Source organism: Cupressus sempervirens, chromosome 5, assembly GCF_028749045.1.
Source record: "Cupressus sempervirens isolate cs-2001-9-10 chromosome 5, ASM2874904v1, whole genome shotgun sequence".
NCBI lineage: Eukaryota > Viridiplantae > Streptophyta > Pinopsida > Cupressales > Cupressaceae > Cupressus > Cupressus sempervirens.
The window spans coordinates 912,541,735-912,557,910 of record NC_143122.1 but is presented as its reverse complement, the minus strand read 5'-3'; the positions used below and the strand labels follow the sequence as shown (position 1 = coordinate 912,557,910).

Sequence of the window (16,176 nt, the reverse complement as noted above, 5' to 3'; positions counted from 1 at the left end):
TTCATTTACATGAAATTGTTTTCTACACTAAGTAAACTTGTTTTCTTTGTGAACTTGAAAACTTGAACCTTGTTTTTAAATCGAGATCTTATCTTTTCAAAACCAAACAGATTATGAAACTACACTTGTTGTGGTGTATGTTTTACTTTGTGTTGGGATTGGGGTTGGCGTAGTACGTTGATCAGTCAAGATGTTTACCAGAGGCTTGGGGGATTTGGTTCTATGGTGATGTTATGTATATTTTGGTCACAATCTTTTATACCCGACCATTGTGATGTATTCACATATTTCAATGATGAGTTTTGATCAGTTGCTTATTAGTGCTTTCTAGTTGCTTTTATAGAACTGAGGTGAATGGTGTGATTTTCCTTGTGTAACCTTTGAGTTTTAATCAGTTATCTTTTGATGCTTTTCAGTTGCTTGTATAGAACTGAGGTGAATATTGTGATTTATCTATAGATACTTTCCAGTTGCTTGCATAGGACTGAGGTGAATATTGTGATTTATCTTCAGGCATTTTCCAGTTGCTCGTATAGGACTGAGGTGAAAATTGTGATTTCATGAGTTGTACTTTTTATAAGCTTAGGGTGGGTTATCTATGTGTATGTTAGGAAGTGGCTTGCAATAGAGACTGGATTCCTAAAGAGGCTGCCTGGGTAACCCATTGTACGTTGTTTTAATAAGTGATAAAATTTTATTAAATGGGTTTTAAATGAATTAATAAGAGTCAATGTTTTTCCTTGCCCATTCCTTGAGTGCTAGTATAGGCTAGGATGGGAGTAGAGAGGATGCTTGGTTGTGACTTTGCCTCGTTGATATGTCTTGTCTGAATGAAAGGATACTGATGCTACACAGAGACACTAGAGGGCTGAAGTCCAGAGAGGTTTCCAGGGTAACCTTAGAGTTGGCTCATGTGATGACACTTGCCCACTTACATAGTAGATCTCCTACTTGTCTTTGTTGCCTCTAGGATTAGATCTTACTTGTGTCTTAGTCCCTTTGAGATAGATTGTTATCAAGATTTCCTTGACCTAGATGATGGTTATGACTTTTGGGATTGATATCCATTTGGGACTTGAGATTATCTCCTGAGCACGATGGGAGTGGTCCATTTAGGTTCCACGAGTTCAGGTGGTAGTGTTTCTTATACCATTGAGATCCGATAGTTGGATGTACTTGTGCAGTTGTTCCTTTAATTCTAATCTTGCATTTCTAATGGATGGTTATATTTTTTTGTACTTTAAATTGATTATCAGAGATCTTATGAGATGATGTATTTTATTCATAATGTATATTCTTTGATATTTTCATACCCTATGACTTGTACAACAGATGATCATGCATTCTGATTATGCCATGTGGCATCTTATGTAATTGCATATTATTGGATTCGCACTTGTGATTGTTCTATGATGTGGATTTTTTTTGTATCAGATTTAATATTAATAAAACTTACACATGTGATTCAATGTCATGGAACCCTTAAGAGATGTAATCTATTTATGGATTGGTTGTATGTATGTGAGTTATTGCTTCTGCTATATTATCTCTTGTTGTTATAATTTTTAAAAGAAAAATGTTTGGCAAACTTAGTGAAACTTTAGGTTAATTTCTTTTGGGTTCCTTGGTGGGGTGTTACAAGGTTTCTCTACACAAACCAAAAGAGGGTTCAACTGATTTGAGCATTGGTGACTTTGAAGTAACCGAAGTCGCTCTTGGAGTCTTTAATCATGGAACTAAAGACCACATGCTATTGCACTCTAGTTAGGAAATGGTGGTTCAATCTCAAAGGGATGCCAAAGAAAAAAGAGAATTGAAGAAATCATTAATGCCATGGCGGAGTATATTGATAACCTCAACGAGTTAGGAGCACTTTCCATGGATCAACCCCCACAAAACTTTGATCCTAACTCTTTTGAAAGTAAGAAATTATTGAACCAGTTATAGAAGGGTAAATCAGTGGTTCTAGCAATGCATGAATGGATTGATGGTATAATTAGAGAGGGAAACAGTTCATCGAAGAATCTAGCATGGTGTTCAATGATGTTGAAGCCTTGCTTGGGGAAGTTCAAACCCAACTTCCAGCATGGGAAGTTGAAAGCCCTAAATGGTCAGCTGTGGTTGCTCAGATTGAGGAAGTGGAACAATATGGTGTTAAGGAATTCCGAACTAAGAATCCTTTGAAGGCTGTGAACCCTAGCATGTCGTACATTATGAAAGAAAATATGACTTGCAAATGCTCTATGAATGAATTTGGCATTACGAACGAACAAGATATCCATAAATAAATCAAAGACATGTACAATGACCTCACAAAAGATATGAAGATCATAAACCCTACTAGTGCCCTATAGTTCGAAGAAAGAAGTCTCAAAATGGAAACATTGATCAAGACATTTGAAGAAGATATGAAAAAGGTGAAGGAGGAAAGTAATCCCATTGCCGTGGATTTCACTAAAATCGCTCAAATTGAAGCTATGCTGGCCCTGTGCATGGATCATTTGCTGAGGTATGCTAAATAGATCACTAGGATGAAGTGGCTCAAGGACGCATGGAGGGTCAAGCTCTTGAGTTTCAAAAATCCTACCTCAAATGCTATGTAGGAATTTGTGAACGCTTTTTGTGTCTAGGCACTACCACGTGTCTCCATCAATGAGGAGAAACTAGATGAAGATCTCGGGCATGGTCTTGTTGGATAGTTCTAGTTTATTTTATTTTTCTCTCTTATGTTATTTTAAGACATATCAAACACATGTTGCTTTTTAAATTACTCAGTTGTAATAATTGTTATTGATAACTATCTAAGGGTTAGGTTTTTACGGAGACCCTTCTGACTATCTAAGACTATAAGTATGGAACTTTAAGATGGAATAGGGGTTAGGAGATGGAGAGAGAAAAAATATTACGATTTTTGCTCTTTGTTAGTAGATACTGAATGTTGTCTTTTTGATGGTAACACTTGAATTGAAATAATATTTGAAACTTTGGAGATCGTTATGTTATGGGGCTTTGAACCAATGCAATACAAATTGGTTTCATGAAGGCATCCTAAATCTATGTTATTTGAGATTGTATTGTAGAACATTATTTTGTGAATGTTCTCTTCAAATTTCATGTGCTATTCTGATCTCTTTGGGTTAATTATTTGATTGATTCTTGTGTTTCTATCATCTTTAAATGAAGTTTTAAATCAGTAGACTTGAATGTCTTTGTTATCTTCTTGTTCCATTTGTTATCCTTATAATCATCTTATTATTGACCTCTCGTCCAAGAATGAGTTGTGCTGCCTTTTATTGTTTTGGATTAAAAGCATGTATATGTGTTTTAGTTTATGGATACATTGAATATCCAATGAGGGATTTGTACCTCATACAACTGAGAGGGAGGTTAGTTATTGAACCTACCCAGCCGTTGTGAACTTTTGTGTCTTCAGAAAAGGGGAAAATAGAGTCAGTAAGTAAATATTAATATGAAGACCAATCTTTTAACTACAGGGGCATAATATGTTTAGGGATATGATCCTTACTTAAGTATAAGATGAGATAAGTTTGTTTAGGAAACCTACAACCATATTACAATGCAAAGAAAAGTCATGCAATACAACCAATTCTAAGGTTAAGAAATATATATTAGTCAATACAACAAACCTCGATGATTATGTGGGAGCTCGATCATAATGAGGCTTGTGATGGAAGTCATGATAAGGTGCCCCAAGTAGCCTATACCTTAAGCCTAATAGCAAGACTTGATCCTTTTTGGCCTCATGTGGTTCTTAATCCGTTTTTCTATTTTCTTGGTTTTGTAGTTCCTTATTGTATCTTTCTCTTTTCTAGAAATTGGATTTGACCAATTCTCACATTCCTTTTCCTTTTCCTTTCCCCTTTTGTTTAGGATTGTCACTAAGTTGTCCAAATTTGATTGTATGTCTCAATTTTATGAACATTTGTTTTGTTGTGAGGCATATTCATATCATATGTTTGATCTTTTTGTATCAAGAATTTTCTACCTTCATTTTTTATGATATTATAGATCTTATTTTCTTCATCTTAGTTACATGTTTGCACTTGGCCTTGTTTTTGTAAACAGTTCATTATTTCATTGATCTACTCCTATACTGTGTGATTATTCTTCTTCCTTTTCAAATTGATAAATGCTCATATTTGTAGCTATAGAAGGCATCTTAATCACATGGATCGATTACTCAAGTGTACAAGATTGCGTATATTCAATTCTTCTTGTCTTCATAGAGTTGCATCATATTGTGCTTTACTATTATTGTGAATGATTGTGCATGTCATTCCTTATTGTCATTCAATAATTGCGATGAAGGTTATGTTCCAACTCCTTTACATGTTTCACTCATGAGGCTCAACAGTTTGGTTTAGGCATATTTTTTATTTGTTCTTTTGCCAATTCATGTAAATGTCACTGGGTATTTAATTCTAAAGATGCTGTAATACTTTGGGTCTTCATTTGTACAACTGTTGTCTTCATTTCTCTTGTGTTTGTACCTTGTGTATTCCATTTGGAATTATGAGCGATTCATATTTTGTAATTGTTAACCTTTGAAGAGAGACATGTCCGATGAGTTGGATTATGACATGGATTGTCACTACGAGTTGCTTTGTGCCCACTAAGCATCGTTTTGGAGCATTGTTGTTTACTAAATTCTAAAATGATAGTCTTCTATTGGATTGTTGTTCTATATTCCCATAGGATGGAAATTTTCAAGTACAATGTGATTTGAGTTATTGATTGTAGTCATGAAGGATATTTCTTGATTCAAGGAACCCTAGTTTGTTAATGTTTTTGGGAAGTCATTTTTGGTAGCACATTCTCTGTGTGATTTTTATAGGCACTCATTGTAGTTATATGAATTTTGATGATTAATCAATGGAATTCTATACATTGTAGATGTCGAGTGTGAAATGACATTCTACTAGAGTTTGTTAAGTACAATATTAGTGAAGAAGCAATTCTTCTCATAAATCTTGTTAGCTTTATATCAAGTCTTATGATTATTCAATAAAGGAAATATTTTGAGTGTGCCTAGGTTTTTCCCCTCAGGTTGGAAGGTTTCATGAGGATAAATATTTTATCTTATTGCTTCTTTTCTAATATTTTGCTTCTTATCTCATTCCCTGTCTAAAAACACTAGGTGGTATTAGAGCCAAGTTAAGACATGTCAATAAGTAGTGTTAGACATCAAGTTTTGAAAATGGATAGGACATGTCAAAGGGCCATTCCCATCTTGGGTAATCTCAATGAACTGGTGATAGGAGCAATAACACTTGTGCATGGTGAGGGAAGAGAAAATCTAATGTCATGAATTGGTGCTTGGAACATTCTATGAGAGGCATTTTTCATTGGAAAACAATGCTCACCATTGGTGATTGCATACCATTTTGGTATTGTTGTCATTAAATATGAGTTTTTGGTTTTGCTTGAGTAGGCAATTTGTTTGCAATTCACTTGATGATTTATTTTCTGCATTTTTATATGGTGTATATCCTATTGTTCCCAGGATAAGATATGGATGCTTGTTGCTGTAGCAGTCAAGTCCATTGAACTATAAGGGATATGCAAACTGAAATTTGAAGGGTATTGCTAAATTGATCAACAATAAAGAGAAGTATTTTATGATTATACCTTTGAATATTGATCTTATTTTTTGTGTAGTTAATTCATGCAATAACATCAGGAATAGTGAATCATGCATGCTCATAGCATTAGTCTGCATATTTCTCTTCAAGACATAGATTAAGTCTATTAATAATCTCTCTAAAGTGCTTCCAGGATAGATTGAGAAGTTATAGGATAATTAGATATTACATAAGGAATTCAAGGAAATAAGAGGTTTATGCATCTTGTAAGGGAGTCATACAGGTAGTAGAAATGAACAAACATGAGTACATTGTTTGCAACCATGGGAAGAAACTATGCAGATTGTATTTGCATTTAGTTTCTACGAAGAGGAAGAAATGACATTTAGAGGGTTAATGCATTGGAGATGAAGCCAATATTGGAGAATATTTATTTCATCAAGGGAAAGCTTGATGAGATGACGAGGGAGGACTTCATTAAGATCGATAAGTTTTAGAGGGAGCTTGTGTGGTAGAGGGAGAGTGCCAAATTCTTTGCAAAGGATCAGCAAACTAGAGAAGTAGTGTGGCCTCAAAAGTTCATTATTTGGTCAAACATTGGAGCCAATTGTAATTCATTTTGATAATTAGAGCTATGAGAATTCTGCCCTTGCTAAGCGGGTGTCTTTGTTGAGGTGTCTCAGCATTCTGTTGTTCTTATTATGAGCTTAATGCATTGTCTTTGAGAGGGAGAAATTTGGAGTGAAATCCGTTGTAATGCATTTTTCTTTGAGAGGGAGGAATTTGAGGTGAAAGCCCTTGTAATGTATATTTCTCTAAGATGGAGAAATTTGAGGTGAAAGCCCTTGTAATGCATTTTTCTTTGAGTCGGAGAAATTTGAGGTGAAAGCCCTTGTAATGCATTTTTATCTAAGACTGATAAATTTGAGGTGAAAGCCCTTGCTTCTCTTTCCACTCATGGGAGTAGCCATAGTAGATGTCACGTTGAGAGACTCCATGAAAACATCATGTTGATCAATTCCATGATGTGAGCTTGTGTTTATTTCACACATGGGAGTAGCCATGGTGAACATCATGTTGAGTGACTCCATGATGCTATCACATTGAGAGGAACAATGACAAATTTCGTTTTTCTCACAAATGGTTGTAACCATTGTGACTGCCATGTTGAGAGACTCCATGACATGAAAATCCGGAAATGATATCTCCCTTGCTATCAAGAAGTGTTACTGTTTGTAGCTATAAAGGAGACATTTTGATCTCTTGAATCAATTACTCAAGTATACAAGATTGTGTGCGTGCAATTTTGCTCATCTTTGTAGAGCTGCATCATATTTTGCATCACTGTTATTGTGAACAGTCCTGCATGCCATTCCTTATTGTCATTCAGTAATTGCAATGAAGGTTATGTTTCAGCTTCTTTATTGTTATCGTGTTTTATTCATGATGTTCAGTAGTTTGTTTTGGCATTTTTTTTTCTTTCCATCAATATACGTAAATGTCATTGTGTCTTGAATGCTGAAGATGCTGGAATGCTTTGGGTCTTCATTTGTGGAACTGTTATCTTCATTTCTTATGTGTGTTTGTACCTTCTATTTGGAATTCTGGGTGATTCATATTTTGTAATGCTTAACCTTTGAAGACATGTCCTCTTAGTTGGATTATGACATAGATTGTCACCATTGGCTCGTCTGTGTTCCTTGAGCATCATTTTGAAGGATCAGTGCATAGTGAATTTTAAAACATTATTCTTCTATTGGATCATTGCCTGTATTCCTGCACATTGGAAATTTTTTAGTGCGTGATTTGAGATATTGATTGTAGCCATGAAGGATATTTCTTGATTGGAGAAACTGTGGTCTACTCATAGTTTCGGGCAGCCATTCTAGTAGCGCATTCTCTGTGTGGTTTTTACAGGCGCTTATTGTAGTTGTATGAATTTTGATGATAAATGAAAAAACATTCTATATATTGTATATGTCAAGTGTGAAATGACATTCTATTAGTGTTTGTTAAGTACAATCTCAGTGAAGAAGAATCTCTTCTAGGAAAGCTTGTGAGCTTTGTATTGAGTCTTCTGATTATTCAATAAGGGATATATTTTGAGTGTGGCTGATAAATACTGTGTCTTATTGTTTATTTTCTGATATTTTGCTACTTGTTTCATTCCTGGTCTAAAAACATTAACAATAACTACTTGTTGAGGCACTTATCCAACTAATTCATAAATATTGCTTTCCTGTTGATTTGAGAATTGACGCTAACAATTATTTACTTACAAATCATCTAGGTTTTTTTCTCATGGAGAGTAATGGCCTCAATTCAAATCTGTTTGTATTACAGTTTAGGACTAAATTGATTAAGTCTACAATATTACCAAAAGCACTCAACCACAGAAATTACAGAGTGAAGTTCCTTTAAATAAGAATGATTAAAAGAGAGGAACAATGAGTTGATATTTTTTATAGGCATCCCTGGAAGGATGTAGTTAGTCCTCCATTTTGGAGATTTCATGACTGTTTATTAGTTTTAAGTCTTGTCACAAATGATTTCAACTGCATAAATGTAATATTTTCTTTCACTTAGCTAGCTTCTTTTCCTTTCTTTGTAAGCTTATCATAATGATGAAGTTCAAATAAGTCTGTTATTGTATAATTGTAGTCATCTCTTTTTTCTTTTCGTGGAACAGTACTTCTCATATAAGTTCTGTCTTGTTTATGCAGATCGTTTTATATTGCGAACTCTATGTAAGTATCTGAATCATCTAGTTAACTAAATACAGGATACTCTGGTAGAATAGTTCGAGGGATTTGAGTGTTGGATATGGTATACAGGAGGTCATGGGATCTATTTCCTTGGCTGGCTACCTCTGTGGTGGGCCTCATTCCTGACATCCCTTCTTTGTTAGTGGCCATATTTTTGTCGAGCGGTTTACTGCAGGCACCACGCTTAGATGTAGGAAATTGGTGGGGTTACTTTCCTAGGGAAGATGAAAAGATTAAATATACCAGAAGAAATCTAATGTCTTTAATATCCTTTCTTCTTTTATATGATATTTACACCTTTTTTTTATGATCCAGGCATACTGTGTAGAGTTCGTCATATTGGAAGGAGACAATTTGACAAGGCTTTTCCCAGGTTTCCATTTTGATGTTGGTGGGGTTCAATTAAGTTCTAACCATTCCTTTGGTATTTTAACAGCACTGATAGTCCTTCCAACTGTTTGGCTCAAGGATTTGCGTATTCTTTCTTACCTTTCAGGTTTCATTGTCTTCCTTTTGGTATGCCTGTGTGTTTTCCTTCATTTTTGTGTAATATTTTCAAGAATTATTTTCATTTTACTTCTCTTTTGAATATATTTCATATGCAGCTGGAGGAGTCCTTGCCACTGTATTGGTAGTTATCTCAGTTTTTTGGGTGGGAGCTGCTGATGGATTAGGTTTTCGTTATGGAGGTCCATTTGCAAACTGGGCCCAGATTCCTTTTGCTGTTGGTGTGTATGGGTTTTGTTACTCTGGCCATTCTGTGTTCCCCAACATCTACGCATCAATGGCAGACCGCAGTCAATTTGGCATGGTATTGGTAGTGAGGTATTGACGACAACCTATATGGAAGTTCAGAGTGAATTAAAGGCAATGAAGATTTGTGGATAACATTTTCAACTTTTCTGTCCTGTTTTTTCAAAAGTTTTCCTATATTGTTTCCAATTGAAATTAAAGATTCACCTTATTTTTTTAGGAATTATTTTTGTTAATTTTCTTTTTTTGGGCTATCTGATTTTTTTTCTGGAACATTCAAATATATTGAAAATCATTAAGAAAGAAAAAAAAATCATAAGAATGCTGTGGAATCAACTATGGTTTATCATCTTCAGAAGAAGAATTAGTTGTGGAAATATAGAAACTTTAGTAGGAAGGACACCCATTCTGCTAAACCATGAATAGTGCATGATATTACATTGAATCATTGATATTGGTTTTGGATTTTTGTATCCAGCTTTGTGCTGTGTGTTATACTCTATGGAGGGATGGCAATTATGGGCTTCCTCATGTTTGGTCAGGGTACACTTTCCCAAATCACCTTGAACTTGCCAAGACGATCAGTTGCTTCGAAAATTGCAGTCTGGACAACAGTGAGCTTATCTTTATTTTATTTTTGTATTATATGTTTTTTCTTTCACTTAATCCATGTACTATTTATCCTTTTGTCTTTTATAATATTTTCTGACAAAATGGTTGAAATTCTGTCAGGTTATCAATCCTTTTACCAAATATCCTCGCAACAGAGTAAATCAAGTACTTTATGAAAATTTATTCCTTTAATTGTGGTTACTATCTAGCTGTAATTTCTTGTTGGATATAATTTGAAGATTGATATCCCCTTAACTCTAGACAAATATGCTTTATTACTAAATCCTGTTGCAAGAAGCTTGGAGGAGTTGCTTCCACAAAAAAATTCCAAAACTGAGCAATGGGCATCCATTTTTATACGGACAATGCTTGTTGTCTCAACAGTTTGCGTTGCTTTTCTTGTTCCTTTTTTTGGTAAGTTTTTATTCTCTAAAGTATATGAAAAAGTATTACATGTAATTTTCTTGCAGTTTCTGTTCTTAAGAAAATGAAACATTTAACTGCATAAGAAAAAATGCCAGTGTATATTGTTCACAAAAACAGTCTCCCAGTCATTGGTTGATATGTTGAACATTTGAAGAGAAAATAACAGTGTACCTCAAACCATTTTGCATATGTATATTATGTATTCATCTGGAACAACAATTCAAGTTCATTTAAGTTTGGTTATGTTGGACACATATTGATTAGGTATGCATTATGGAAGACAGATCTTCACATTGTCACTTTGTGAATTTCTTGGTTTGATAACTTTGAAGACACCATATTGGTATTGTAGTCATATAAATACATTTGACTTAGCTATGAAGCTGATTGGACAAAAAAGCAAAGAGCCTCAAGACTGAAAATGATGCAATCTCTTCTTCTTCCTCTGACTTTTTTTGTTCATGTAATGAGTAAAATTTATGCATCCTAGTTCAGTTGTATTCCTAAACCATCATTAGGAAACATGCTGAAAAATGTAAAATATTAGAATGAACTAATCAGAAAATTGGGGCACCAGATTGTGCAAAATCAATTGCATTTGCATATCCTTCTGTAAACTCATGACTTCCAGACTGCAGCAGCATTTTTTATTCTGTGCTAAGAAAAGAGAATGAGAAAGATCTATCATTTATGATTCATCCACATTATATACTCAATGGGAAAGGGAGCTCTACAAATCTCTACCTTAATTTTAAGTTTTCAATCTCAAAGCAAAAACTAATATTCAGTACTACTATCATTCCAACTAATAATGAAATTATAATAGTAAGACAATGAATTTACAGAAGAAGCTTCTATAAACATGAGCTAATTCTATGTTTACCTACATAGACATCACCTCCCACCATGCTTCCTTCTCCTCTCTCTCTCTCCTTATAAATAACTTTTTTATAATGCTTTCCGTATGAGTGTGCTCAATTTAGACTTGCTCTAGGATGGATATCTCTTGAGAAGAAGCAATACATCAAATATTTGAGCTATGCTTTTACATTTTTAGTGACAGATCTTTACTATTGAACCTTTACGATGATAAAATCACAAAAGGGATTCTTTTCTGCCCATGTGTAAGCCCCTGGAATTTTTCACATTTTTCAAATCTTGGCAAATATGGATGCCCTCTTTATGGATCTTTATTGATGTTGAATGCCTTTTACCATGATATGTCAACTCTTTTCAAATAATCTTGTCAAAACACATTTTTAGCTCCTTGATTATGCCTCTTATGCTGTGAAGAAAAAGGCTCCGGACCTTTATAGGATCCTACATTGAGGACAATGTGAATCCTTCCCTTTGTGGGGATATCTAGTACGTGGGTTATTTTCGCGAAATTCATCCAAATCTTGTATACTCCCTTGTCTTTTTGTGACCCATTCAAACATAAAACATCGAATATGGGGACCCCCCAGGATTTGTTTGCTTGTCCCTTTTTGGCTTTGTGTTCTAGGTAGTTCTTGTCGCAGTCTCCTTAATTCCTCCTATTTTATTGAGAGACGGTGGTTTCAGTCTAGAGTCTCGGTTATTTCCCTTCCTTATAACGCCCTAGTATTGGAATATTCCCTAATTCAAGGTTGAAGGGGAAGTTGACAAAAAGGTTTGGTTCTGTTAGTGCAGAGAATGTTGAGAAAAGGAAAAATGACCAAGTCTGATCAAAGTGAAGAGGAGGTCTGCAAAAGAAACTAAAACATGGATTCTTGATGAAGACAAAGTTCCATCACTCTTGTCAATTCATGCCCATGAATCTCTAGTTTTCCATAGATTAAGAAAATGCTCAAGTTCAAAATTCCTCAATAAGACAAATTCTCTGCTCAATAACACAAAAGTAAAGGAGGGGAAAAGCTTGAAGGCAAATTCCTCAATAAGGAAAATTCTCTGCTCAATAACACAAAAGCAAAGGAGGGGAAAAGCTTGAAGACATGAAAATCATAAATCAAAGAATTTGCAAGAATGAATGGATACACAGAATACCTCCCTGCCAGAAGGATCTCCTATATCTCTCAGTATGGAGTTTCCATTATTGTGAGTTTGTGACAACAATGAGATCCTTTGACAAGAAATTGATGTCCCTATTCTAGGCCCACACCTGATACAAGGTTGAGAGTTGAGCCACAATAATATTGTTTCATATATGGAGTTATAGAATCAAACCAAAGATCTGCCATTATTTTTTTTACAATGTTGATTCACTGTTCTATCCTCAAGGACAAGCAATCCATAAAGAGAGTAACAAAGACAGGTTTATGATAATGTTGCATAGGAAACATTTGACATTTTGTCCATGCTCTTTGTGCCAATACAATGCGGAAGGGTGCAAGATGATTATATTAATTTCTGTGCTCATTGTTTTAAGTCTGAACTTTGGTGCTTATCTTTCTTATGATTGAAATCCCGCCGAGGGTAAAGTCTCTGCTGATGAGCTTCACTACTGTCACGGGATACAAAATACGCCAACTCTCTCAAATTGCACCCAAAGCACATTTTGCATCATGTCAGGGAATAGTACACAAGAAACAATTTTTGTAGAAGGCCTCTAACACATCCAATGTACATGAGCAGCAAGGGTGCAAATAACCATAGGTTATGGAAATGGAAGGTTAAAATTTACAAAAATTCAAAATTCTTATAAATTTGCACCCTTAGGAGAGAAGTTACAATTTGGGTTGGAAAAATATCAGAAATCTATTGAAGAAATTATGTTGAATTTTAGAAAATTAAAATTGCAATAATGCATCAAAGGGAGAAATTCAAGTTGAAATATAATTCATCAAATGCAAAATTTAAGTAGAGGTCAGAATTGAAAATGGAAAATAAATGGATTTTTTGATTTAAATAAGAATGAAGCAAAGTAAGAGAGAGCAAAGAGAAGTGAAAGTTGGAAATGTTTGAATTGCAAAATAGCAAAAATTCAACGTGTTCGTAAATGCACACAAACAAAACTTCATTGCGAAGTCAAAGGGCGCAAGGTAGCATTTTGTGAAAAAAAAAGAAAAAAAAATTAGTTACAAGTGGCACTATTTGTAAGAGAATCCTCTCTAGGACAAAAACTTGTATGAAAAATAATAGCAATTGCTTAAAATTAGCTCATAGATGATATAGCAGCTTTGAGGTTGACTATCTATAAACCAACACTTGACTGAGAATAAGCTAAGATTGTGTGTTGGCTAAGATTGTGAAAGATGATACAATTGATTCCAAGGTTCCTTTTATGTTAGTTCTGAGAATAAGCTCAATGTTAAATGTGATGTGTTTTTTTATCACAAAGGGCCTTGCATTGTTGTTACCCCAGTTGACTTCAAATGATATTGAATGTAGGATCTTTTAAAAGATATTGCAATCGAGTACTTCTTTTATTGGTTTCTATGACTATCTAGAAAGTAAAGAAAGTAGGGTTTAGGGATTTTTTTATAATCCTATGAATATGATTGATAAACATTGCTTCAATGAGTCTACCAAACTTTATTTTTCCAAATTGAATAACTACTCAAAATCATTGCAATCTTCAACCGATATGCAAGAGATTTTCATATTTCAAAAACTACCATCACAAAAAAAAAAAAATGCATTGAAGATAGAAACAAAGTTTCCACATAAGAGGTTTAGAGCTAAGGTTACATTGCACTTAAGAATAGAAGGTATGAGCAAAGAAACTTCACCACAACAATAATCAATCAGATTTGTGTACTTGAAAGAAAAACCAAGCTCAGCAAGAGAATAAAGAGAACATGCAAGTACTACGACACATCAAGACATTAGTAGCTCATAGAAACAATCTCCAAATTCTGTCATTTACAAAAGAGAAACGAGGCCCTTATATAGGTCACCAATCAAAATGAGTGGCCTAGATTGAAATAAAATCAAAGGCCGATTTTGCCACATTAGCCCCAGTTAGCTCTACGGAACTATTGATGTGAGTTTTGTTCCACTACAACATGTAGAATCAAACACTTAATGTTTCAAAGTGAAACACCAAACACTCAATCCTCTCTTAATATAAGGTCATCTCTCATTCTAAGCTTGCAAAGTAAGATCATGAAATGACATCAAGGTTCCCTTTTAATTGTGGACTTTACTCTCAACTTTTATGATGTGATATGCTAGTTATCATAGAGGGACTTACACTATTCATTCAATGGATGTAAACTCATGCATTGCTAAAGATTTATCTACACAATGTGCAATGAAAATATAGCTTCAATTTTTCCAAATTTTCCACTTCAATTCCAACTTAAACTTATAACTTCTATTTCAGCAAGAGGCTGGTGGTGTAGACTTGTTTGAGTCAAACAAGTAAATATCGACAAAAACTTCCATTCAACTAAACTTCTTTAACATGAAAATAAATCTACTCCAAGTGAAAGATGGAAGAAAGCATGCAACACTCCAGAGCATAACAACTAATTTATCATGAAGAGCTAACAATTAACTATCCATTACTTTGAAAGAATCATATTAACAATTTGAACAAGTCTCTCTCTTAGCTATCCTATTCTAATCTCTTAGATCTCTACTACTTCCAATCTCTAAGCTAATACATTACAAATGAGAAGGCCTTTGCCTTCTATAGCAGTTCCATTACAATGAAGGGCCAAGATTGATTTAAGATCAAGGGATTTCTTTCCACAAACCCGAATGAGGGTTTCCAAATTTATAACCAATTACATAAAGGCACCAATTTATGGACTAATAAGAAAATTACAATGATTTTGATAGCCAATGAGAAAATAGGACACTTGACATGTGATTAAATATGCTTGAAATTGAAATTTTCTGATTGGAGAAGACAAACAATTGCCACATCATCATTCTTATCATGTGTTTGGAGTATTGGTTTGAGAATATGTTAAAATTGCATAAGCATCTCTCAATGTTTGAGATTTCTCTATCCTTTGAAATATCCTCTTGGAATTGACTTGAATCACTTGCGTCTTTGTGAACCCATGAACTTGATCTTTCTTGATTCTCCTTGGATATGTCCTCATGTAGCTAGATCTTCTGTGGTTTCCTGAATTTTCTCTTGATTTCAATCTGAATTTGCATATTGATAGCTTGAACCTGAAGCTTTCCTTCTCAATTGAGTCCCCGAGCTTGGGTCATCTTCTTGTAGTATCCACTCGAAGTTTTGAGGCCTTGATCATCACCCTGCCCTCTAGCTTCTCCTTGTTGTGCCAATTTTGTTTTGCATGATGATGAAGGGTATGTACACCAACAATGCCATGATTTTCCATGTTGTCCCAAGAATGAATTTAATTCAGCCCTCTTTGAGTTCCCTTTCCAAAACAAAGGAGAAAAACATTAAGTTCACAAAAAAAGTTGAAAGTAAGATCACATCAATAATAAACAAAATTCATCCCACTTAGCATTAAAATTCACTTCTCTCACAACTCTCCAATCTGTCCAATCAATTTGTCTTGATGAAATTTAGATTTCCATTTTGAATCATCAAAAGCTACGCATTATAGTGGTGACAACGCCCAGATTTTTTAATTAATTGCAAAATTGAAAGTGCTAGCATCAAAAACTTTTAATTTCCATCCATGGGCTGTGAGAATAATTCATGGTGGGCAGTTCTAGTGATTATAGAGGATGAGATTTGGCTGATGGAAAATCCTTAGCATTACGTATTTCCACTGGGGAAAATCCTTAGCATTAGGAATTTCCATTGCATATGGTGTAGCCTATCTTTGTCTTAAAACCTTCCAAACTTCATCATTGTTGCTCAATTCCATCCTAACTCAGCCTCCTCTACCCCAACACTTGCTTAAAATGCATTTTGGTGAAAAGATGAAAATGGAAAAATGTGGTAGAAAATCCTTAGAATCAGGAATTTCCACTACATAGGTTTTCCTCAATTTTTACCTCATTTCAACATCATCTTTCTCATGATATTGCACTCATGCCATTAATGGATCTTTAAATTCCTTAGAGGATGGTGAAATTTGGGGGAATTTCTTAGCGTTGAA

General features: G+C 34.5%; 1 protein-coding gene across 3 annotated transcripts in view; it reads left to right on the top strand.

The window, feature by feature from the left end:
* Window positions 1-16,176, top strand: part of LOC149558876 (Transmembrane amino acid transporter family protein) — a 144,292-nt gene that overhangs the window by 93,952 nt on the left and 34,164 nt on the right. For 2 of the 3 annotated variants that reach the window (XM_089832890.1, XM_089832891.1), the window contains exons 4-9: window positions 8,327-8,350; window positions 8,684-8,864; window positions 8,974-9,193; window positions 9,600-9,735; window positions 9,854-9,877; window positions 10,003-10,147. In XM_089832890.1, coding sequence (XP_089689016.1) covers window positions 8,327-8,350; window positions 8,684-8,864; window positions 8,974-9,193; window positions 9,600-9,735; window positions 9,854-9,877; window positions 10,003-10,147 — 730 coding nt within the window. Of the gene's footprint in view, window positions 1-8,326; window positions 8,351-8,683; window positions 8,865-8,973; window positions 9,194-9,599; window positions 9,761-9,853; window positions 9,878-9,994; window positions 10,148-16,176 lie in introns of all 3 variants that reach the window. The other variant, XM_089832889.1, reaches the window with a different exon arrangement.